We start from the raw sequence: 26625 nt of genomic DNA, 5'->3' as shown, positions 1-26625 counted from the left end.
ATCCACTAGCATTCTCTTGTTTTCTTTGGGGATGTCTTCGTTTCTCCATTACTAGCGCAGACTCCCGCAGTTTTCTCACTCCCTGGTTGTCCTTCTCACTCTTTCTCCCGCGCCGCCTCCCTCTCTGTGTCTGCCTCCCACTCTCAAATGGCGTCTTTACAGCACCTCCCAAGACTCGTGGACAAGGCACACCTCCCATTGCCTGCCGCCTGGTGTGGACTACACTGCAAGTCCCGTGAAGACCCTCTATGCTTCGCACCCTGTCACTTTCTCTGCCCCGTGCAGTCTGTGCCCGGGCTTGGATCGATGTAAGCCTGCTGGGCTTTGCTGCTCGCTCCTCACGGTGCCCTATATCAGGTCAGTGCTGCTGCTTTTAAGCTCACTCCGTTTCTGAGCCTGCCCAGTGACGCGCATTGAACACACTGAGTGCAGAGTGCTTCATTCACTCACTGTGCGCGCTCCCAGCAGTCACCGCCGAGCAGAGAGGGGACACAGCCTGTACAGGGGCCATAGCGTGCATCTGTGGGCACAAGGACCGCTTCTTCGATGTCTCTGCACACCACGCAGCAGAGCACCATTTCTTGCCATGCACGGGACGGGAAGCAATGCATGCATAACTCACCACCGTAGATTGAGTGCACCGCACAGCAGAGCACCATACCTTGCCATGCACGGTATGGAAAGCACTACATGCATAACTCTCCCCAATAGATAGAATGAACCACACAGCAGAACACCACTCCTTGCCATGTACGGGACAGGAAACACTACATGCATAAACCAGCACAACAGATACAGAGTGCGCCGCCCTGCAAAAGAAGCACAGTATGCAAACACTACGGGGATCAAGGCACCTATCACCCGCGTAAGGACCAGAGAACACGCTGCGTGCTTGAACAGCGCGTGCACCGCGCTGCAAAAAATGCACTTCCTGCACAGTGAAAACAATCTATCCCTCTACTTAAGGCGTCCTTTGTACAGGCGGTGCACTATCCATTGTGCTACAATACTGACCATACTGCAAAAAATGCATATTCCATCACCGTGCACACCGGGCAGGCAGAGCACTCACCACCCCACAGAGGCCACAAGATGCACGAATCTGCCCATTGGCACCGTGTGGATCACGCTGTACAGAAAGCACAGCATGCGCCGCCCTGCCCAAGTGCCCAGAAGGGCCCAGGGACACCTCACACAGGTTGTCGCATGCATTGCCTTTCCTAAAGACACAATGCAGTCTGTGCTTGTTTAGAGCTGATTTCACATCTCTATCCCCCTACCTCTTGTGTCGGCTTTATTAATGTGCCCTTCGATTTATTGATGTTTTTCTCTTTTTAACAATATTCTACTTTCTGAGAGCCCCCCCGCCCCCATTCCATTTGTCCTCAACAGCTTCTCTTCTTTATTCCTTGCCGGTTTGTACCGATTACTTTCCTTCCTTCCATTTTCTTTTTTCGTTGTGATATATATCCTTCATCTTGGCCCAACTCCCAATTGGAGACATGCAGTCAAGAGGCGTGGCACAACTGAATTCGGGAGTTGTTGTTGTTTGTTCATTTTACAGAAAAAATACCTTAAGGTGGAAGGGACTTTTTAAAGTTTGTTACTTTAGAATCACCCTCTTGCCTTTTCAACTCGATTCCATCTTGCCGAAGACCAGCCAAACGTGCTTCACTTGTTAGTAATACATTCATCCACTTGTCCATTTATTTATTCATTTATTCTGGGGTTCCACTGAGCTCACTTCTTGCATTTTGCACCATGCGTGCGTTAGAAATAAAAGGCACACGCATTTTGATCGGCACACTTAACAGCATTTGTTTGCTATGTTTTGTGTGTGTGTGCAACAAGAGGGGGGCTTGTTGAACATTTAGCTTTTACTGCAAATTGTCATGCTGTATTACCATTCTTCTTCAAAACACAATAGGAGTGATTGGGTCACGCCAGTCCACTTTCATCTTCACAAATTAAATTGCATGTGGAAATGAAATCACTCTATAGCGTGTGCGTCACCCGCCAGCATATTCGTGTTTCATGCTTGTAGAAGCTTTTAAACGGTATTTTGCAATCTTCCTGCTAAAGCTCCTTGACAGACGTGCAAGGTGATGATTTACTGCTCTCCTCCAAAATGCTGTTTAAGATCCCACAGTTCACATTTACGGGATTCCTCAGATTCCCAGAGACAAAGGGTAGGGGTGGGGTGCATTATCCCAGCGTTGTAGTGGTATGATAGGCAATTGTTTTAATTTATTTGTTTTTGTTTGGGTTTTTTAAATGATGTGCAGTGTGTTGTGTGTCTGCTTCTAAGTTAACTATTGAGTAACTTGATCTGGTCGCCTTAAAGATCTCGATGGCTCAACAGTTCTATGTATGTTTGTAAGTTCTAAACTGCCCGATTTGTAAACATGGACTACTTTTTAGCAATCTAATGCACTAAATGGGCCGCTTAAGCTCGTAAATACACTACCAAGCATCAACACATCAGAAGTTTTAAATATGAAATCATGAAAACACTTTATTTTGAAGAATTATTTAAACACGTACAAAAACAATGATTCAAAAAATGTGTTCAAAGTTTAAAAATATCCTATTGATTATATATAAGGTAAGAAAAATGCTTAAAATACGTTTTTATTATAACTTTTCAACATGTTGCACAGCACCCATGCGGCTCTACAACATAGCTTAAAGACACTGACAAAGCCAATAGCTATGCCTAAACACTTACAAGACCCTAAAGGCGAGACCTATTGGCTATGCCAATGCTTGTTTTGACTTTCTGTCAAAAATATCTTATAGAAATCTAGTTTTTCTGCTTTGACTCAACGTCTTTTGGTCTTAGAGTGCAAGTAACACCTTTTTTGTGTTCTTTAAAAATGCTTTCTTTATTCGATCCTTGCCCTTCCTGTGGCAAAAAGAAGGCCAGAACAGATACAGATACAGATACACACCCTGTGTGTATTCTCTGCCTCCCTGAGTCTCGCTTTCTAACAACTGCCATCATTGTAAGAAGTTGTCGAGAAGGACCATCAAGGACAGGGAGAGGATTCGACTTTATGGCCTCTCTGAAAGAGATAGGTCTCCTGTGAGGCAGCAGAAGAAGAGAACTCGGTTGACGTCGAGAGGAAAAGTCCCGACCTGTTCTCCGTCAGGTTCGGGATCGACGTTGAAGCTGCCGACGGTGAAGAAATCTGCGTCGAAGACTTTGGTGATGCTGGCGCATCATCAATCGACAACGAAATCATCATCGACAAAGGTAACAGGTCCTCCATTTACGTCAACCAGGCGACTCTCAACGTCGAGAGCCAGGTCTGCGTCGGCGCCGGCTGGGCGTTCGACGTCGAGGCACATCACTCCGTCGTCGCATCGGCGATCGACGTCGAGGCACATCACTCCGTCGTCGCCTCATCATCGGCGATCGACGTCTCGGCACAGGTCTCCGTCGAGATCAGTCCAACGATCTTCGACGTCGAGACACAGGACACCTCCTTCGGCGGCGAAGCACAAGTCTCAGTCGAAGTCAGGACAAGACTCTTCAACGTCGATCCGTCATACTCCATCATCGACGTCGAAACAGAAAACGCCGCCGTGATCGGTACAAGGATCTTCGGCGTCGAGGCAGAAGTCTCCGTCGCCGGCAGCCCAACGCTGGTCGACGTCGAGGCAGCAGTCTTCGAGATGATCATACATATTCCATGGCTAAACATCTTAGTATGATCATACATGTGCCATGGTTAAACATCTTAGTACCCATGTAGGCAAATCATGGTTGGACATGAGCTACTCCGGGCTAGCAATGATCCCCCGCATGAGCATGGAGGAAATAGAACACAACAACTCAGACGCCTGGAATCTAGACTAATCATAAGATTTAAAACCAAATTCCCTATGGGCTTGAACGGGGATGAAGAATTGTATGTACACTTGTGAACAAACAACTCCTAGATGAGATGAATGAACATAAGGACAATTTAGAACTGCATGGACTCAAAAATTACAATAATTTCAAATAATACTGACAATAACATCTGTCTTGTATGGACCTCGCCCTCCCCTTCTCCTCCCTCTTCCCTTTCCGTACTTATGCCACAACAAAAACGTAATATATTTTGATGTAGGTCACATTGTCCAGCCAACGAGGGTGATATCGCGATGATCAAATCAGGCACTTAGCCGTAATTGTATTTGGACCAAGAATCCACATAGGAGCACTAATCTTGATCGGCTCATCCAACCTCGGAATCCGATCCTTTGTGTGTTACCCAACACACGTAGTGTGCGCACTAGCTTCGCACACCCCTCAGTGCTCATAAAATATGATGATCTCTGCAATCTCGCCCCAACTTGGCAGGACAAAACGGATCAATAAAGTTCATTGTAGATTAAAACTACATGAAAAACTATCTTACCCAGAAGGCATTGTAATGAATAGCAGTATGCTTATGTATAAAAACAGAAAACTGACAAAGGACTTCTTGTTTAAACTACCGTGATCAAGAACAGAGTTCCAAACGCGTAGGAGATTTGCATCTAAATAAAGACCTGTTGAAGCCAAAAGAAGTGCTGCGTTATCACATTTGCGGATAATAGATAGCGAGACACTGTCCTGGTCTAGCCGCAGGCACCAACTGTTAAGGTGCTCCTCTCGTATGGGACATTGTGCGTTTGAATATATATATATATATATATATATATATATATATATATATATATATATATATATATTATCTACTGGCGGTCGCCAGTAGATAGTTATAGTTACAACCTAGTTTCCATAGGAAATCTCAAAATTCTATTTTGAATAACTTTGGCGCCGGTTGACGAATCCTCGCGAAATTTTCAAAACTAATGGGGCGCTCCGTTCAGCTCCTACCCTGAAAGTCTCGGGGTGATTCGTCAAGCGGGGGCCGAGAAAAAGGGGGGGTCCCAAAACGCGTTTTCCCCATGCATTTTTCCATAGGACCTTTAGTCGCAGCTACAGCCCGAACGGCTGAACAGAGTTACGTGAAATTTGGCAGAGAGGTAGCCATAAGGTCAAGGAAGTGCCTTCTGCAGGTCTGGTGTAAATCTGTTCAGTATTTCCTGAGAAAATAGCATTTAAAAGCATATCAATATCTATACGCGCGCACCGTGCGCGCACGGTGCGCGCACCCTGCCGTGCGCGAGCGCAATTCTGATTGGTTGTTAGATGTCGGTAAACATTCGAATCGGTCGAAACCAGGAATTGTCGGCCGCCATTTTGTCTCTCGCAGTCTGAGGGGGTGAAAAAAAAAGGTGGAGAACGTGAAAAAGGGGCAGAGTGGACAGTTCCTGACCCCCTAGCCTTGGTCTGACGTCATCAGTAGAGGATTGCGGTCGCGTGAGTTATAGTTGCCTGCACTAACTATAACGAGGGAATTTCATTGGTTTTCTACGAGTGAAATGTCCAGCTAACTATAACATGTGTGAAACCTATGGTTTTTTAAGTGAATTTGCAAGGTTTTTTAAATGCTAATTCGTAACTATAATGTGTGTGAAACCTATGGTTTTTTCAGTGAATTTGTATGGTTTTTTAAATGCTAAGTTATTTATTTATGACATTTTTTTTTCAGGTTTTTCACCGTGCGCGCACCGTGAGATTTTTTTTTTTTTTTTTTAAATCGTGAGATGCGCGCACCTAGCCCGCACGGCACACACTACGACCCGTGGGTGCTCGGTGCACGAAGCCCACCGAGCGCCCACAGAGCGCGCATGGTGCGCGAAGCGCACCGTGCGCGCACCTCGTGATTTTTAAAAAAAAAAAAAAAAATCTCACGGTGCGCGCACGGTGAAAAACCTGAAAAAAAAATGTAATAAATAAATAACTTAGCATTTAAAAAACCGTACAAATTCACTGAAAAAACCATAGGTTTCACACACATTATAGTTACGAATTAGCATTTAAAAAACCTTGCAAATTCACTTAAAAAACCATAGGTTTCACACATGTTATAGTTAGCTGGACATTTCACTCGTAAAAAACCAATGAAATTCCCCCGTTATAGTTAGTGCAGGCAACTATAACTCACGCGACCGCAATCCTCTACTGATGACGTCAGATATTACATCACTGATGACATATGTGTCTTTATGAAAAATAAATATTTGTGATATATGTATAGCTAAAGATTAATGGAAGAAGACATGGGTAAATAAGTGTCTAAATACAGTGATGTAATATCTGACGTCATCAGCAGAGGATTGCGGTCGCGTGAGTTATAGTTGCCTGCACTAACTATAACGGGGGAATTTCATTGTTTTTTTACGAGTGAAATGTCCAGCTAACTATAACATGTGTGAAACCTATGGTTTTTTAAGTGAATATATATATATATATATATTACCTACTGGCGGTCGCCAGTAGGTAGTTATAGTTAGGACCACGTTTCCATAGGAAAACCTCAACATTCTATTTTGAATAACTTTGGCGCCGGTCGACGAATCCTCGCGAATTTCTCAAAATAGGTGGGGCGCTACGCTCCGCTCCTACCCTGAAAGTCTCGGGGGGATCCGTCAAGCGGGGGCTGAGATAAAAGGGGGGTCCCAAAACGCGTTTTTCCCATGCATTTTTCCATAGGACCTTTAGAACGAGCTACAGCCCGAACGGCTGAACAGAATTACTCAAAATTTGGCAGAGAGGTAGTCCCTAGGTCAAGGAAGTGCCTTTTGTAGGTTTGGTGTAAATCTGTTCAGTAGATTCTGAGAAAATAGCCTTTAAATCAATATATATATCTGAGCCCGCTTACGGTACGCTTACCGTACGCTTACGGTAAGCGTACGGTGGCGTGCGCGAGCGCGATTCTGATTGGCTCTTAGATCTTAGTAAACATTCGAATCGGCCGAAACCAGGAAGCGGCGGCCGCCATTTTGTGTATTTCACTCTGAAAAAAAAGAGTGAAAACAAGGAAAGGGGGCAATGAGGAGAGTTACAGACCCCCTAACATTTGTAAGGGGGTCAAAGAAGGACAGAAAAGTACAAAAAAAACATTTATTGATTTTAAAAAAAATCACGGGGTACGCGTACGGTAAGCTTACGGTAAGCGTACGGTAGAAAAAAAAAAAAAAAAATGAAAATCAGATTTAAGTGTTTAGATATTAGGGGGCTCTAAAAAGTGGTACCTACAAGTAAGTACCGATGCAGAGTCTAAGGTTCAAGAGGAAGACTCTGTTCCCTTCATCATTGAAGTGCACACCATCTCCTCTATAAATGTCTTTCATGTCATAACGCAAGTTGTTGTGGTAAATGGCACAGATTTGTTGACGTGCTTTCTTGCTTTGTCATCGCACCGCGTGCCCACCGTGCGTGCACGGCACTAACTGCGTAAAGTGGGCGCGCGGTGCGCGAAGCGCACCGCGTGCTCACTGTGCGCGCACGGTGCGCGAAGCGCACCGTGCGCGCACGGAACGAACTGCGTTAAGTGGGCGCGCACGCCACGAATGGTGTAAAGTAACTTAGCATTTAAAAAACCGTACAAAGTCACTGAAAAAAACATAGGTTTCACACACGTTATAGTTAGGAATTAGCATTTAAAAAACCTTGCAAATTCACTGAAAAAACCATAGGTTTCACACATGTTATAGTTAGCGGAAATTTTACTGATAAAAAACCAATGAAATTCCCCCGTTATAGTTAGTGCAGGCAACTATAACTCACGCGACCGCAATCTTCTGCTGATGACATATGTGTCTTTATGAAAAAAAAATATTTGTAATATATGTATAGCTAAAAATGTATGGAAGAAGACATGGGCAAATAAGTGTCTAAATACAGTATTAGCATCAGCAGAGGATTGCGGTCGCGTGAGTTATAGTTGCCTGCACTAACTATAACGGGGGAATTTCATTGGTTTTTTATCAGTAAAATTTCCGCTAACTATAACATGTGTGAAACCTATGGTTTTTTCAGTGTATATATATATATATGATTTCCATATATAATTTTATATTATTTCCGGGGTCCCCGCACATGGGCGGGAATATTCAGTGCTTATGACTTTGATGAGGATACCCCTGGAAGAGAACTAGGATTACAGGTAAGTTCTTCTTGTCCTTTGTAAATGATGGCTTTTGATTAGTCAATAGGCTTAGTAGTCCCTCCGTTGTACCTCCGTCTCTCCTGTTGTTACCTCCCCTAAGGACAGCCCCTCATACATGTGTTATTACTCTGTAGCTTTCATTAGCAGTTTGGGCGAACTATTTATTTAATTAATGTACACAGGACTCCAGCTTCAGCAATTGCGGCCACTTTTTGTTTTGGTTGACTTTTCACTTCCACCTAGCAGGCTTGGCATTTGCGTTTCTTGGTTTTTTGCTCATCAGACACATTCCAAGAGCGCCTGTTTGTGCCCTTCCCCCTCCAGTGTTTTGTTTACTTTGTGATCAGCATGTGTTCTTTGAACTGCTCCGGCACAGTTTGTTTCAGATTCTCCACTGCTTCAATTTTTCTGTTAGGAATTTTTATTTATTTATTAGGATTGGCATGTTTTTTGTAGAGCCGATGCCAAGACTTGAACCCAGTTCCCCAAGCACAAGGTCAGCAGCTCTGTAAGCTACGCCATATCGCTAGCTTGAAAAGCAAACTTGTTTTTCTACTTATCAAGAGTCGGCATCTCACAAGATGATCCTGCGGGCCCTCATTTATTTTGTGTTCAAACCTCTCAACTGAAAATGGTGACTGTAGTGTTGCACGTTGTCTCACAAGACTAGAGGATCTGCAGACTCTTTCCTTTAGTCTAGTTTTGTTTTTGGAAACATTCCAAATAGGAGGAGCTGCATAGAGTAGGCTGCTTACAGTGAGCTTTGCCTGTCCCTTAACTTCAGTTTGGAGATTTTGCCGTGCAATGATTTTCCACCTCTTCCGCTTAAAGAGCTGAGATAGTTCTCTATAGAAAGATGGTTACAGTTTGAAATGTTTTTTTTTGACAAATGCATCCGCATTATCTCCAAGGCATGTCATGCCACAAGTGAGCTACCCAAAGAATACAGGCTGAGACTGTGAGAGGAGGAGTAGAGCAGCAAACTATAAAGCAGGCTTCTGAGGCTTTCACTGTTGCCCATCTCCCCCTTCTTCCTCTTCCTCATATCATCTCTTTCTGTCTCTGTCTTGCTCCGCCTCACTTGCTGAAAACCATGGGGGATATGTACAATGAAGTGACGGAGCTTGTCATTAGCCTCCTGGGCTTAGGGACACACTCCGCCACTTTGGAAACGCAAGGCTGCACCACACATTTACAAGAATATGTTGCAGCCTTGCGTTTGCCCCTGCGAAGGCGCTAAGATCTGAAAGAAACACGTAGTGATAGGTTCCTTACCTTAGAATTACCCCCAGGCGTCAGACTGGATACGGAAAGTTTTCGTCAGCAGTATCCCTGCGCATCGGTAGGTAACGTCGTGCAGCTCCGTGTCCGTCGTTGGCGTCGTGGTTGTCAAGATGACGTCGAGGCAGCTACTTAGACGCCGCCCTCGCATGCTGACGTCAGTTCTTTCTTTTTCCGTGCCAGATAGCGCAGTTCCGAGAAGAGCAAGTACCCCCAGCCACTTTTTAACTGAGTTTTTTGAGGCCTTTTGTCTCTCTTTTTTCGAGTCAATCGACTCCTGGTGTCGTAGGGATGCCCGGCTTTAAGAACTGTGGAGACTGTTACCGCATTATGTCGGTGACGGACCCACACCACGTGTGTCTCTACTACCTGGGGCACGACCACGACTCCAAGTCGTGCCCCGACTGCCGGGCCATGGCGCCGAAGACTTTGTGGGAGAGGTCCCGAAAGTTGCTGGAAGTCCGGCAGTCGGCTCCGTGCCGCTCAAGGTCCCGGTCCCGTGGGAGGTCGAGGGACCGGTCAAAGAGCCGTCACCATCGTTCCTCTGGATCTAAGTCTTCGCACTCGGGGACAGGTAAGTCGAAGCATTCCAAAAAGAAGTTGAAGCGTCATCGCTCCTCGACTTCCCCTCACCCATCGCACGACGCGGCTGAGGGTGTGGGTGGTGCCACCCCCGTGGCTCCGGCGGAGCCTGCGACGTCACCGCCGACCTTTCCACCCTATCTGGGTCCATCGCGTCGCCTGAGTTTCTTCCTGCCATGATCAGACTCTTTGAGCCATCTGGCCCCGCAGGTGCGCCTACGGACCCCGTGGGCCCGTCTTGGGGTCCTGCTCTTTTATCGCCAGCGGCTCCGGCGCCGCAGGACCCCCCAGGACCAGGCAACACCGGTTGACCTCATAACACCTCCACCGGTGTCGACCCCTCCTCTGGCACCACCTCCGACGTTGTCCGGTGCCACCGCCGACGTCGAACCCAGTTTCAGCCCTGAACCAGACACGGCGCCAGATCAGCATCACTCGACGCCGATTCCGACTCCGATGGGGCCTTTTTACCCCTATGTCCGTCCTCCTTATTTTCAGCCTGATTCACAGACTTCGGAGGAAGGGGAGGACTGGGAGGGGTCTGAGGACCCTCTCACACAACAGTGTGATTATGATCCGGACTGGGCAGAGGATTTGGGGGATGCCAGTGGTCTTGACACCTCACCTGACCTTGGCATGCTGTCTTCTCCTACCGTGGCTACGGAGGAGGGAGCCAGTTATGCAGTGGTGTTGCGTAGGGCAGCCGAGGCCCTCCACCTCAAACTCCCTACAGTGGCCATCAGGACTAACCTCCTGACAGAAGTGCTTCAGCCGTCGGCAACCTCTTCGGAGCCCTTACTGCCTTTTAATGACGCACTTTCTGACGTTCTTTTGGGCACTTGGTCCAGGCCCAACACAGGGGCTCCTGTGGACAGGAACGTGGCCCTACACCATCTCCTGGCCCCGGGCGACTCCCACTTTCTCTCCCAACAACCCACTCCCGAGAGCTTGGTTGTCCAAGCCTCTGCTTCCCAGAGTGCGTTGCCTTCCGCACCTCCGGATAGGGAATCCAAGAAGCTAGAGCAGCTTGGCAAGAAGCTGTTTTCATATGCCAGCTTAGGGCTGCGGTCAGTGAACGCTGCATGCTTCTTGGGCCGTTACTCCCACTCCATGTGGGATACGGTTGCGCAGGTGCTGCCCAACTGTCCGGAGGAGGCACGGACAGTACTCTCCCAAGCTGTAGCAGCTGGGAGAGACGCAGCAAAGTTCACTATTCGTTGTGGGCTTCATACCGCCGACTCGCTGGGCAGGGCGATTTCCACGATGGTGGCGTTTCGGTGCCACGCCTGGCTGTGAACAACTGGCTTCTCCAGGGATGTCTAAAACACTTTGATGGACATGCCCTTTGACAGTATTCCCCTTTTTGGCAATAAAGCGGATAGTGCGGTGGAGCGTTTTAAGGACTCACAGGTTATGGCCAAGTCCTTGGGCCTGTCGGCCACTCGCCCTCCTCCGCCTTCCGCTTTTCGCTCCTTTCGTGGCCACGGAAGGGGTGCCCCAACACGTTTTTTCCAGAGCCACAGGCCTGCGCAGCAACATCCTCAGCGCGGCCGCGGGAATCGTCGAGGCGGTTTAGGGGGCCAGCGGGCAGTCAGTCCACCTCCACACCCGCAGCATCCACTGCAAAGCCTTCCTAGTCCGACCTTTCAGGCCCATCAAGCGCCAGTGGGCGGCAGAATTCGCCATCATCTCCCCACTAGCGCAACATCACATTGGACAAGTGGGTGCTGCAAATTGTCCAAAGGGGCTATTCCCTCCCCTTCGAGACTTCCCCTCCAGCCATGCCACCTCAGTACCACCGCATGTCGGGAGACCATCTTGCGTTTCTTCAGCAGGAAGTCACGGCCCTCTTGGCCAAGGGGGCCATTGAGCGTGTTCCTGGGCCAGAAGTGGGTTGTGGTTGTTATTCCCACTACTTCCTGGTCCCCAAGAAGGACAAGGGTCTGCGTCCTATCTTAGACCTTCGGAACGTCAATCGCTTCCTCAGGAAGGAGAAGTTCAAGATGCTTACTCTTGCTCAGGTCTTGTCTGCCCTAGACCGCAAGACTGGATGGTAGCGTTGGACTTGCAGGACGCTTATTTTCATATCCCCGTCCTGCCGGCCCACCGGCGTTACCTGCGGTTCACGGTAGGCCACGAGCACTTTCAGTTCTACCAGCGCCCCTCAGGTGTTCACGAAAGTGATGGCGGTGGTCGCAGCTCATCTGCGCAGATCAGGGGTTCCAGTCTTCCCCTATCTCGACGACTGGTTGTTGAAGGCGGGTTCGCCCCAGGCAGTCATCTCCCACCTCCAGACTACGGCCGACCCCCTGCATTTGCTGCGGTTCTCCATCAACGTGCCGAAGTAGCAGCTGATTCCCTCTCAATAGCTCCTCTTCATCGGAGCAGATCTGGACTCGGCGCAGTTTCGGGTTTATCCTCCCAAGCAGCGAGTCCGGGATATTCAGGCTATGATTCCGATCTTTCAGCCTCTATCACAGGTTTCGGTCAGGATGACCCTGCGGCTACTGTGCCTGATGGTCTCCTGTATCCTGTTAGTGGATCATGCCAGATGGCATATGCAGGCTCTGCAGTGGGACCTGAAGTTCCAGTGGGCACAGCATCAGAGCAACCTGTCCGATCACGTCCAGATCTCGGAGGGCACTGCACGACAATTGCAGTGGTGGCTCACGAATCGCGATTGGGTCAATGGCAGACCTCTCTCCCTTCCCCAACCGGAACATTCAGTTGTGACAGACGCATCTCTTCTGGGATGGGGCGGCCATATGGGAGAGGCGGAGATCAGAGGACTCTGGTCTCCGGCGGAGTCCCGGCTCCATATAAACCTTCTGGAGCTTATGCGATCCGACTTGCACTGAAGGCATTCCTTCCCTCTGTCAAGCGGAGAGTAGTGCAGGTGTTCACAGACAACTCCACCGCCATGTGGTACTGCAACAAACAGGGTGAGGTGGGGTCGTGAACCCTATGTTAAGAGGCTCTGCGCCTCTGGACATGGCTGGAACATCAGGGCATTTCTCTGGTGGTTTAACACCTAGCGGGTTCTTTGAACGCTAGGGCGCACGAGCTCAGCCGCAGGTGCATGATGGATCACGAATGGCATCTGAACTCGGACGTGGCGCAAGGTCTCTTTCAGCAGTGGGGAGAGCCTTGGTTAGATCTATTCGCCACTGAAGAGAACGCGCAATTTCATCAGTTCTGCACGTTGGAATTGCCAAAGCGGCACTCGCTAGGCGGCACCTTTCGTCGCAAGTGGAGTTGCGGTCTACTATACGCCTTTCCGCCTATACCACTTCTACCCAGAGTGCTGAAGAAGATCAAACGTGACCGGGCCCAAGTTCTTGTGGCTCTGGACTAGGCTCGAAGAGAATGGTATCCCAAGCTACTCAGCATGGCTATCGATCCCCCGATCCGACTGCCTCTTTGGGAGGATCTTCTGTCGCAGCAACAGGGGACGGTCCTCCACCTGAACCTGCCCAGCCTCCACCTCCTTGTGTGGAGATTGAGCGGCGGCAGTTGACGTCTTTTGACCTGCCTCCCAAAGTTTGTGATGTAATCTTGGCAGCCAGGCGTCCCTCCACTAAGACGGAATACGCCTGCAGGTGGAATAAGTGTGTGGCATGGTGCACAGCAAATACTGTGGATCCCCTTCTGCCCCTCTTTCAGAGGTCCTTCTATTCCTCCTTTCTATGGCCCAGCAGGGCTCTGCTCTTGGCACTATCAATGGCTATCTCTCGGCCATTTCATCCTTTTTACGGCTTCCAGATCAGCCTTCCCTTTTCAAGTCCACTGTTGTAAATAGATTCTTAAAAGGCATTACTCATCTTTTCCCTCCTGTTCCTTTCATAATGCCACAGTGGGACTTGAACCTGGTTCTGACATATATGATGTGTGCTCCCTTTGAGCCACTTCACAACTGTCCTCTTCGTCTTCTCACTTTAAAGACAGCTTTCCTGGTGGCCATCACTTCTGCCAGAAGAGTGAGAAGCTCCAGGCTCTTTCTTCTAAACCTCCTTTTCTCTGTGGTTCGAAGGACTCGTCCATCTTTTCTGCCAGAGGTTGTCACTGCCTTTCACATCAGGCAGACCATCACTTTGCCCACCTTCTTTCCGCCTCCGCATCCCTCAAAAGAGGAAGAGAGGCTCCACCGTCTGGACCTAAAACGGGCGCTTTCATTCTATCTGAACCGCACACAACAGTTCCGGGTGGATGACCAGCTCTTTGTTGGCGACGTGGGTGCCAAGAAAGGTCGGGCCGTGCACAAGCGGACCATCTCTCGGTGGGTCGTTCTGTGCATAAAGGCTTGTTATTCTTTGGCTAAAAAGGAGCCTCCGGTGGGGCTGCATGCCCATTCTACCAGGGCGACGGCAGCCCCTACTGCTTTGGGACGGGGAGTTCCCTTGCATGACATCTGTCAGGCAGCTACGTGGGCCTCGCTGCACACATTTACCAAGCATTAGTGCCTGGACAGCCAAGTCCAGAGAGACGGCTTCTTTGGCTGTTCTGTTCTCCAGGACTTTCTGGTGTGATCTTGGTTCGCAGACCCACCACCAGGGTTGATATTGCTGGGGTATCTATTCTAAGGTAAGTAATCTATCCCTACGTCTTTCTTTCAGATGCACAAGTTACTTACCTTCGATAACAATATATCTGTAAGAAACATTAGTGGTGATAGATTCCTTACCGCCCCACCCAGCCTCCCCTTTCTACAAACTGATTTCTAGGGTTAAGGTCATCCCTTTCAGGGCCCTAGTTTCAAGGCACCAGTGGTCAGTTTCTTCCATGGCTCTGCTTTCCTGGCATGGAAAGTCGTGTACAGACTTGCGTCAGCGCGCGAGGGCGGCGCCTTAGAAGCTGCTGCGACGTCATCTCGGCGACCACGACGCCAACGATGGACGCGGAGCCGCACGACGCCCCCTACTGACTCGCAGGGGTACTGCTGACGAAAACTTTCCGTATCCAGTCTGATGCCTGGGGGTAATTCTAAGGTAAGGAATCTATCACTACTAATGTTTCTTACAGATATATCGTTAACGAAGGTAAGTAACTTGTGCTTTAACAACTTAGCACCAACGCAAGCACCCGCAAGGGTGTCTGTGTGCAGGGAAGGATTGGTTCATGCAGCACACATGAAAGTTACAAAATTGCATTTTTTTAAAAGGTTTCTTTATGTACAGGAAGGGACACCTTCCTGTACATAAACAAACCATGGCCTTTTGCTTTTTCTATGTGTGCTGCTCAAGGTAGCACACATGGAAAAAGCAAAAACGAGGAGAAATAATGAATTTCTCCTCATTTCGCCAACTTAAGACCAAGATTTTCCTGGTCCTAATTTTGGCGCGGCCTCCTATGTATGCCACCCTTGTACATAGGGGGAAGCTTTAAATACAATGGGTGTTGCGGTGGAACGCCCACCGCAAAACTCACTGCACGCCCCTTTCACGCTAACCATAGTGTGAAAGGCTGCCTTATGTAAAAGGCAGCGTTAAGCCTCGTTAAGTGGCTTAACGCTGCCTTTTACATAAGGCAAGGCCCCTATTGTTAAGGGAATGTCACAAAAAGTGACGTTCCCTTGGCGATAGGGGCTTGTACATATGCGTTACAACAAACAAATGATGGACGGAATGCTGACAATGCATACATTCTCCCCCAGTCAAGAGATCTGGGTTAAATCCATCGTTCTTTTGCCCACTACACCACCCCAGTTTAGACATGGCCATATGCAAATCAGTCTTGACCCTGTGCCTCATGGGAACAGTCCAGCCCGAACTGCCAAGCCATGTCTTCCCAGGACCGGAATCAAGCATCCTAGGACCGGTTTCTGGCTATCAGCCGTCATCAGCCTGGATAGCTTGACTCCAGTGGCGTAGTAAGCACGGGTCCCACGTCTGGGAATACCCATCCCACTTAGGGTGAAAAGCGTTACAACAAACAAATGATGGACGGAATGCTGACAATGCATACATTCTCCCCCAGTCAAGAGATCTGGGTTAAATCCATCGTTCTTTTGCCCACTACACCACCCCAGTTTAGACATGGCCATATGCAAATCAGTCTTGACCCTGTGCCTCATGGGAACAGTCCAGCCCGAACTGCCAAGCCATGTCTTCCCTGGACCGGAATCAAGCATCCTAGGACCGGTTTCTGGCTATCAGCCGTCATCAGCCAGGATAGCTTTACTCCAGTGGCGTAGTGAGCACGGGTCCCACGTCTGGGAATACCCATCCCACTTAGGGCGAAAAGCGTTACAACAAACAAATGATGGACGGAATGCTGACAATGCATACATTCTCCCCTTAGTCAAGAGATCTGGGTTAAATCCATCGTTCTTTTGCCCACTACACCACCCCAGTTTAGACATGGCCATATGCAAATCAGTCTTGACCCTGTGCCTCATGGGAACAGTCCAGCCCGAACTGCCAAGCCATGTCTTCCCTGGACCGGAATCAAGCATCCTAGGACCGGTTTCTGGCTATCAGCCGTCATCAGCCAGGATAGCTTGACTCCAGTGGCGTAGTGAGCACGGGTCCCACGTCTGGGAATACCCATCCCACTTAGGGCGAAAAGCGTTACAACAAACAAATGATGGACGGAATGCTGACAATGCATACATTCTCCCCCAGTCAAGAGATCTGGGTTAAATCCATTGTTCTTTTGCCCACTACACCACCCCAGTTTAGACATGGCCATATGCAAATCAGTCTTGACCCTGTGCCTCATGGGAACAGTCCAGCCCGAACTGCCAAGCCATGTCTTCCCTGGACCGGAATCAAGCATCCTAGGACCGGTTTCTGGCTATCAGCCGTCATCAGCCAGGATAGCTTTACTCCAGTGGCGTAGTGAGCACGGGTCCCACGTCTGGGAATACCCATCCCACTTAGGGCGAAAAGCGTTACAACAAACAAATGATGGACGGAATGCTGACAATGCATACATTCTCCCCTTAGTCAAGTGATCTGGGTTAAATCCATCGTTCTTTTGCCCACTACACCACCCCAGTTTAGACATGGCCATATGCAAATCAGTCTTGACCCTGTGCCTCATGGGAACAGTCCAGCCCGAACTGCCAAGCCATGTCTTCCCTGGACCGGAATCAAGCATCCTAGGACCAGTTTCTGGCTATCAGCCGTTATCAGCCAGGATAGCTTGACTCCAGTGGCGTAGTGAGCACGGGTCCCACGTCTGGGAATACCCATCCCACTTAGGGCGAAAAGCGTTACAACAAACAAATGATGGACGGAATGCTGACAATGCATACATTCTCCCCCAGTCAAGAGATCTGGGTTAAATCCATCGTTCTTTTGCCCACTACACCACCCCAGTTTAGACATGGCCATATGCAAATCAGTCTTGACCCTGTGCCTCATGGGAACAGTCCAGCCCCATGACTTCAACAAATGGCTCTTACCCTCCCTTTCCTCTCCTTTCCTTTATTTATGTTTTTGCATTGTGAAATGGATCCAAAAAACAACACTTTAGCTTCAATTGTCGTCTTTTTCAGACATTTTTCTATTCTAACGTGCAAAAAAAGCTTCAAAATACGAAAAATAAAAAATAAACACGAAATAAATCAAGACAAAGTGGTTGCAAAGTGGCCAGATTGGTTTTTATTCACAACCAAACACATTAGCGCCACTTAACAGTGTTTACGAGCGAAATGCTACTTTCGTTTTCCCCTCTTTCTTTAAACAGCATTGTTTTCCCCGGGTGGGAAAGTGCACCATCCCTGGAGGTGCTGCAATACCTGGTTAAAATTTAATGCGATCCTTATCAGCAGATTTCCTTATTTTAGTTTGTAAAATGTGTTCAGGGATGTGGTCTTTTTAAACCATACTGTTTACGTTTTCCAAGGATATAAGCAATCGATATTCAAACAGGTCCCTTCCAGCCCTGTGGTCATGTTCTTAACTTTTCAGGCATAAACACTCAATGATTTCTGAATTTTAAGTGTAAAAGCGTTAAAGTAACTATGTTGTTCCTGCTTACATTTCACCTGCTCTACTTAATCTTTCATTCTCTATGAGTGTTTCCTATTTCCAGGATGTTGTTCCTTTTTTTTCCAACTGGCATATTACTCTTGTCTCCCCTCCCTCATAAGCTTTTTGCCATTTTCTGATTCCCCAATGCCCGCGAGGTCATACCAATGGCAAAAGCGCTATGTAAATATAATCACTCCATTGTATACCAAAAAGCAAAGTAAAAAGCATTGTCATTTTAAAAACCAAGAGCTCTAGCTTTCAGAAATGCGAGACCTACTGCATTGCAAATGCTTGTTTTATAAGTTTGCTGTGAGCTCATGGACAGGGCACACCAAGCATCTAATTGCAGAGAACCTTATTGTCTTGGACCCTCTGATTGTAGGAGCTGACCGTGGATGATGCCCACATCAAAGCCATCAATGCCCTTGCAACGAAACTGGAGCGGCAGAACAAGGAGGAAGTCAAGACGGTACATCAGCGGCGACAGCAGTTAAATGACAGGTCAATTACTTTGTTTCTTGGGAGTGTGTTTTGCTGTGATATGTTTGCATCCAATTCATGACGCCTCCTCTGAGAGTGATTGCATCTTAATCCTACTTTGCTGCGGCTTACGGTTGAAATTTGAGGAGTCACAATTACTCAACGTTTGTTATTGGGTCTCATACTTGTAAAAATTAGAATTAATTTCTCAAGGTCATGCGATGTGTCATATTTGCCTCATACACTCCAGGACAGACATATTCCCAGGCTAGAAAGATGTCCCATGGGAATAAGTGGAGGACATCAGTCCATGCTGTCACACTTAACCAGAGAATCAAACATGGTTGGAGTCACCACACTCTTACTAATTCTACCCACAGTATTCACCGTACAAGCTCTTGGTCAATGGTCCTGTCAAGTCAATGTTCACTCTTATATCCATCACTATGCATTTTCCCTCTTCACGTGAATGTCCAAATGGCCAGGCTAGACAATGTGTGCAATGACCAATATACCTTTTACCCTATGAAACTTTTGCTGCCTTCTATAAAACATTTTTACTGCTAAGATAGGTTTGCCAGAATTGGTGCAATTGAAACAGCTGGACAGAGGCGATTTGAATTGGCCTTGTGAACCATTGTTCAATGTTCATATCTGTCGATAGATTAGTACATGATCCCCTAATGGCATTTGCTACATACCCCATTTCACAATGAATTCAGATGGTTATTTTGTTGTTTGCGGAAGTATCCATACAATTTGCACTCTATAGAATGCCCTCGAGACCTTGGAACTTGTTTAGCTTCTATCATCTATCATCTCTTGCAGGATGTCTTGTACTTGTACCAGGAAGCTGCCTGGTAATGCAACCAATAAAACAGGATGGCATTAGCTACTCATACTCAACTTGGAAACTTTAAAAGTTACTCACTGGTGTAAATAATTCACAGCTAACTTATCTACAGAGGAACATTCCGGTAAAGAGCTTATTCGGAAAATCCCATGTGGAAAGCCCCAGACCTACCAGTTAATATAACTTGAATCCTATCAGTTTCGCCATTGTGCTTCAAAATGTGTCAGTTGTCACACGTTTTTCCACAATTCTTGAGGTGAAAAAAATAGAACGGGGGCCTGCAAGGAATTTTTGATCAAGGTCCCACAAACACTTCCGACAAGCCTGCCCATCATTGTGACTAATGTTTCCCCCCCCCTATTCTGCATGACAACAAACAAAATGGATCGAAATAAACATTCCACAGAAAACATTATACAAATAAACAGCCAAACCGAACAAAAGATATGAAAAAATAAAGCAAACGTTTGACAAAAAAATAAAGCCAGTAGTGGAGAGACAGGAAAAAGCTGCCAGAAGATATTAGGCAGAAAGTAAAACACGTTTATGGTCCACAGCCAGAGAGATTAACACGTGTCAGTGGGCTGACAGAAGGAACAGTCAAAAATGGGATGAACTAGGAAGGAGAAACGAAGGGTACAACTGTTGGAAGGCGAGAGCCATAAAGAGTAATACACATGAAAGTAAGGAACTGTCAGATTGGAGAGTGTTGGGAGAGAGCGAGGAAGGGTCAAGGCAAGTTTTGGAATGGGAACGATTTTACACAGGTGAGACACGTATTGGAGGGGAGGGGCAGTGTCGGAGGGATGAAATACATGTTGGGTGGGCAGAGTCCAAATGGTGTACAAGCCATGGGATGGAAAACAAGGAAGGGTGGGACACATTCTTGTAGAGGGAGACTGGAAAGGTGAAATAACTGTGAGAGGGAGAAAGTCAGGAAGTGTGAGATAAGTCTTTGTAGGGAGAGAGTTAGGAGAGGTGAGACGTGCCTGAGGAAGAGAGAACCAGGAAGAATGTAACAAGTCTTTGCATGGGAGAGAGCCAGGAAACAAAGTGGGCAAGTGCTGAAGGAGGAGAGAAGAAGACTGAGGAAAGTATAGGAGGCCATCGGTGTTGGAAGCAAAAGAAGAGGAATGCCGTGAAGAAGGAGCAATTGATAGCTGTTGGATGAAGAAGGGGAGGGTGAGTTAAGGTTCATCGGATGCAACAAGTCTTTAGCGTGACAAAAACCTGCGAAAGAGAGAATCAATCAGGGGTTTATATCAATCAATCAGGGGTTTATATAGCGCGCTACTCACCCGTGAGAGTCTCAAGGCTTTGGGTGTCGGGGGGGCAGCGGCTCCAGGTCAGTCGACGAGCCAGGTCTTGAGGTCTCTCCTGAATGTGTGCAGAGCATCTGATGTTCAGAGGGAGTTCGTTCCAGGTTTTCGCTGCAATGTAGGAGAATGCTCTCCTGACGGTTCTGTTTCTGCGTATGCAGGGGACCTCCGCCAGGGCGAGGTCGGCAGAGCGGCAGGTTCCTCTTGGGTACGTGGAAGGATAATCTCTCGTTGAGGTATTCGGGCCCGACGTTGTTGAGGGATTTGTAGGCGTGGGTGAGGAGTTTGAAGGTGATCCTCTTTTTGACGGGGAGCCAGTGGAGGCCTCGTAGGTGTTGGGTCATGTGCTCGTGGCGCGGTGTCCCGAGGACGAGTCTGGCTGCGGTGGTTTGGAGTTTGTGTAGAATAGTTTTGTTGATTCCGGCGTAGAGGGCGTTTCCGTAGTCCAGTCTGCTGGTTATGAGTGCGTGGGTGACGGTCCTTCTGCAGTCGGGGGGATCCATTTGAAGGTCTTACGGAGGATGCAAAAGCAGTTGAAGCTAGTTGAGGCGACGGCGTTGATCTGGCGGTTCATGGAGAGGGAGGAGTCAAGGATGATGCCGATGTTGTCCCAGGCGGAGGTGCAGGGTCCGAGGATAAGGACCTCGGTTTTCTCTGAGTTTAGCTTCCGGCAGCTGTCCTTCATCCAGGCTGCCACGTTCTTCATTCCTTCCTGAAAGCAGAGTCTGGTGTCGTCTGGATTCTTCGTGAGCGAGAGGATGAGCTGAGTGTCGTCCGCGTAGGATACGATGCTGAGCCCATGCTGTCTGACGATGGCGGCGAGGGGGGCCTTGTAGATGTTGAAGAGCGTGGGGCTGGGTGATGATCCCTGGGGGACTCCGCAGCTGCTTTCCGTGGGTTTTGAGAGGAAGGGAGGGAGTATGATCCTCTGGGTTCTGCCGGAGAGGAAGGCTTGGATCCAGTCGAGGGCGGCTCCTTGTATTCCCGCGTCGTGAAGTCTGGCTGCGAGCGTGCAATGTGAGACGGCGTTGAAGGCTGCGGAGAGGTCTAGAAGGATGAGTGCCGCGGTGTGTCCCTGATCCAGTAGCATGCGGATGTCATCGGTGGTGGCGAGGAGGGTGGTCTCGGTGCTGTGGTTGCTGCGGAATTCAGACTGGGGGGCGTCTAGGATGGAGTTCTCTTCTATGAAGTCGGTCAGCTGGGTGTTTACGAGTCTCTCTGTGACTTTGGCCGCAAAGGGGAGGAGAGAGATGGGCCGGTAGTTTTTCAGATCCGTAGGGTCGGCTGTTGGTTTCTTGAGGAGGGGTTTAACCTCCGCCCATTTCCAGTCTTCTGGGCAGATGCCTGATCTGAGGGAGACGTTGATGTTGCGTCCTAGTTCAGGTGTGATGATGGCGGCGGCCCTGTGGAATATGTGCGGTGGGCAGGGGTCCGTTGGGGCTCCTGAGTGGGTTCTCTTCATGGTCGCGGTGATGAGTTCGATGGTAGAGGGATCCTAGGACATGATGGTAGGCTTATCGGCGGCGGTGGGTATGGGGGTGGTGTTCATTGTTGGTTCGCTGAAGTTGTCGTAGAGGGCCTTGATATTCAGATGGAAGTAGGAGCTGGGCTTGTCGCAGAGTTCCTGGGAAGGTGTGACGTCCGTGGCTTCACAGGTGGGTTTGGTGAACTGCTGTATGACGTTGAACAGTTCCTTGGCGTTGGTCACGTTGGTCTGGACTTTGTCTCTTATGACGGTCCGTTTGGTGTCTCTTATGTGCTGGTGGTATTCCTTCAGGGCGTTCTTGTGGTTGTTCCGTGATTCTGTGGTTTTCAGGTTTCGCCAGGGTTTTCTCTAGGCTTCTGCAGGAGCGTCTGGCTTCTTGAATTTCTGTGGTGAACCAGGCGGCTTTCAGAGGGCGTTGTTTGGCGGGGGTGCAAGCTTGTCGGCGCAGCAGGACACCCATCGGTCAAATTCCCTGGCTGCAGAGTTGGTGTCGTTTGTGGTGATGGGGGATTTTGACGGAGGGTGGCGCTGAGGTGCTCCTCTGTGACCTTGCTCCAGTTCCGTCGTGGCAGGCGCGGGGCGGGTTTGGGTGCGGGGGTGGAGTTGAAGGTGAAGTGGACACAGTGGTGGTCAATCCCGAAAGGGGCTGGGTGGTGTGGCTGAAGCGGATGTTAGTTCCTCCCGCGAAGATGGGGTCGAGGGTGTGACACCCTCTGTGGGTGGGCGTGTTGACGAGCTGCTTCAGTCCTAGAATCAGGAAAACGAAAATAAAAATGAGAAGCTTCTGGGGCAATCTGCGAGAGGCAAAGGGCTCTGAGCAAATGTTTTAAGAGGTGGCCTCTTGGTGACTGCCATCACATGGGAAACACATTATCCCTTTGGAAATCTTGTAAGTTAGGAAGATTGTGGCTGCTACTGTACATCCTGCCAGTGTGAGTACATTGGAACATTCTGGCATCTACACTATCTCCATGCGCTATCACACGCAAGCTTAGTCTATCCTCTTAAGGTTTGAACTAAGTAGAATATGCCATCCCCTACTGACTCTCAGTCCTGTGCAGTCCTACAATGTCATGAGCTCCATCCATCGTCTGACTCTTGTTTCACATGATTCAGTGACACATCTTCCTAGTGCAAGCAAGGTTTATCAAACCTATTGTCAGGGAGCACGATGTGGTTATGCCGGAAGGGACGCGCTTAATACCGGGACAATGAATGGGAGCAGGACTCTGATAAGCTTATTTGGAGCAGGCCCTTAAAAGTCTTAACTCTGCCAAAAGAAGTAGAACTTATAACCCAGCCCTAATGTCCTTAGTTTATTTACACTGCATAAAGAGTAACCAATAAAACTCTCATTGTTGAATTGGTACCTTTTCCCAAGTCTTGGCTCCCGTCAGTATACTTTAAAGTCTATAAGATCACCCTAGTTATTTCATCTTTGGATTCAAATACCAATCGATAACTACTATCCCCTTCTTATGAGATCTTTGCTAACAGTTTTTATTAAGGAACACCATCCTAACCTCACCTTTCCGATCTCCCTTTTTTATACTGTTTAATTAGCAGGTTCTGATTATCAAAAAGGAGAACAATATTCTCTTCTTTCACTAGTCATGTTCATGGTCTTCCGACCACCTTCTGAATGTTCTTACAGTGCTCATCATGTGGGCTACTCTAGAAAGCTGCTGTTCATATACGTGTATTTGGTACTCAAAGTGTTCCAGATGGACCTTCATGGGACCACTTCATTAGAAGAATTACCAGTGTTTGAAAATAATGACTTACCTCTCTCTGTTGTTCTTTTCCTTGAAGGTGGAATAGCTTTCATGGCAACCTGAATAAATATCGACGAAAATTGGAAGAAGCTCTTCAGGTCCATGCCCAGATTCGCGAAATCAATGACATCACAGAGAGAATGAGCGAAAAGGTGTGTCTGGAGTCACTGTGAAGCACAGTCATGTCCCTTGAAGCATATGAATGAGATGGAATACACACACATGGCCAAATTAAGTTAAAATAACTCCCACCTAGATGCAACATTCATGCGCCACAAGGTGTAAAAAAAAAAAAATAAGACAGTATTTCCTCAGAAGAAGAATTACAGACAGTAATCCCTCTCTGCTGCAGCCAGAAAAGGAACTGAGGGATTCTTTTCCCACCCACCTAGCCATTTTCCAGAAATAGTCTCTCATAGTGGGGCCATATGGTGGCCACGTCTCCAAAGATGGGGCTTTGGTGGCTACCTCTACAAAGGAAACTGGGTCCCTCCACATCACTGGGGCACCCCACTTGCAGCCCCATAATACTTCTAAGAATAAGACTAGCAATAATTCTGAGCAGTGCTAGCCATTCCACCACCGGTTGTGTAGGACAGTTTTATATATTGAGTGATATTTTACCCAATATTTGTCTATCAGGAAAAAACAGTCCATACTCGTGAAGAGATCTTGGAGTTCATCATAACCGTGTCTGTGACATCAATTGCTCTTTCTGTTATTCTACCCCTGCAGAGTTCACTAATGCAGGCACTGGACTATGGGAAGGATGTGGAGACAGTGGCCAACCTAATCCGTAGGCATGAAGAAACAGAACGTGAGATCAAAGTCATCCAGTCGAAGAGCGAGGTATAAGGGGACGGATTGGGCTTTCTACATTCTGATGACCTGACTGAGCTCACTTCATTGAAAGTGACTGAGCATGTACATTCTAGATAAGAACTTGACTTAATGTAGTTGTGTGTATGTCACCTGGCAAACTCTTTCTCTGGCCCATACTTAGCTTCAAAGCTATCAGAAAAATGTCACCCAATCGTAGCAGCAATAAACAAAATATTTGTGGACCGTTGAATTCTTGCTAACGTTTAACTGTATAGCTTTAACTTCTATTAAAGTGATATAATGTGATCTATAGAAAATAGCTATAGGAATCAAGAGAAATATTCTACAGGTTAGAGTAAGGTGTGAGCATGGACGTTCTACACGTGCTCAATATGTCTTGTGTAATGTTGAGGCATGGATACGCCTTAGGCCCTGATTCCGAGTTTGTCGGAATCCAGGTCTTTTTATCGCACCAGATACAAATAAGAGTACCCTGAGGAACGTTATTTATCGGGTGTGATAACGAGCACCCATTACTTTCTAGGAATAACATGTGGACTTCGGTGATTATTGCACCACTTTCCCCTTTTAAATTCCGGCAGGCATGACCTGTTGAAATTCAGCAGCAATTACCTGATGCGGTCAATATCACCCAACTCACTATTCAGATGCCTGCACAAACGGGGGTTTACGCAGGGGTCAGAAAACACTGACCCGCCCGTAGTTAGGACCCTAGCCATGGTCAAGTTTACTATAAGCCTGGCGCTCAAGGAGTGCCAAAAACAGTCCATGTACTTATTTAAGGATTTTGTAACACACTAGACATGTTATCTTTTGACTACTTTGCAGTGCATTAGCGTCTGCAGTTCCATGACTTGTGCAGTTCACATATTGAATTGGTAGCTGAGAACTATCAGCTGCTGGATGCTGCGAGAGGAGGGTATAACACTGGGATGGCCTACCATACCAGCATATCTCTGCCGCCTCTGTGGGCCCAAAGACTTATGTAGATCCAGGGGGTGGGGATGGTCTGCAAATGGAAATTGTGGCCCATGGATCTTTTCATAGTTTCACATAGTTTGTGTGAACTCTGAATAGGCAGTCAGATTTGCTGCACTTGCTTTGCGTCCTTCTGCTATATTTTCAGGATTACACCAACAGATGGGACCTCAGGGCTGTTGCAGGGACATTGTGAGGTGCCAGTTTCTGAAGGTTCTTGGGTCCAGTTCCAGGTTCCCCACTGCTCCAGCTCTTACAGGGAGGTGCGGAGGGTTAGGCAGTCCCAGAGAAGGCACAAAGGCTCTGGGTCAAGGCTACTAAGCTATAGCTCAGGCACAGACTTCACACAACAGAACGACTTCTTATTATACATAGATGTTCTTATATTACCTAGATATTACAGTATGATTTTAGACAGCAGAGCTGTCTCTTGCATTAAACACCCGCTATTGCTCCACGGATTAGACATCACTTAGAGTGAGTTGCCTAATATACTAGCAACATTCACCTATTCCCTGGAAATGCACCAGCACCAAGAGACCCCTTTACGATGGTGGGAACTATATAAATGTTGTTACTCATTTTAAGGTCCGTCCCTAAGGCGCTAACACGCTTCTCTCCACTGCCATCTCTGTTGGATTTTAAATCCGTTTTCAATGTTCAGTTTTCATTTGGGTTATTTTGATTACGTGTATTAGATTAATCTATGCAGCAAATTTGGTTCACGCGTGGTGCATTAACCCCGAGCCAATTCTGCCGATTCACCATTTATCACTATTTTCCTCATTACTGTAGTCTGTCTCCTAAAAACAATGTGACCCAAGTTATGCGTTTCTTACTGCCTAAATCCCAGCCTAGTGAAACTATGATTCTCTCTCAGCGGATCTCCAGTGATAATTATAAGCATGGAATAGTCCCGCCCATGTGCAGGGATTCTGGGCTATATTGCCAACCTTTATTGAATGACTTTAAAATTTAGAAGAAAAAAAGGGCCATAC

At 47.7% G+C, this 26625-nt stretch overlaps 1 protein-coding gene across 1 annotated transcript in view; it reads left to right on the top strand.

Annotated features, from left to right (window-relative positions):
* SPTBN5 (spectrin beta, non-erythrocytic 5) overlaps positions 1-26625 on the top strand; it is a 1776766-nt gene that overhangs the window by 1146193 nt on the left and 603948 nt on the right. Inside the window, exons 42-44 of the mRNA XM_085627084.1 lie at positions 18276-18394; positions 23844-23958; positions 24542-24655. Coding sequence (XP_085483210.1) covers positions 18276-18394; positions 23844-23958; positions 24542-24655 — 348 coding nt within the window. The remainder of the gene's footprint in view (positions 1-18275; positions 18395-23843; positions 23959-24541; positions 24656-26625) is intronic.

The sequence above is a fragment of the Triturus cristatus genome, chromosome 9, assembly GCF_964204655.1.
Source record: "Triturus cristatus chromosome 9, aTriCri1.1, whole genome shotgun sequence".
Taxonomy (NCBI): Eukaryota; Metazoa; Chordata; class Amphibia; order Caudata; family Salamandridae; genus Triturus; species Triturus cristatus.
The sequence above is the reverse complement of the archived record's forward strand: the minus strand, read 5'-3'. Positions and strand labels throughout refer to the sequence as shown.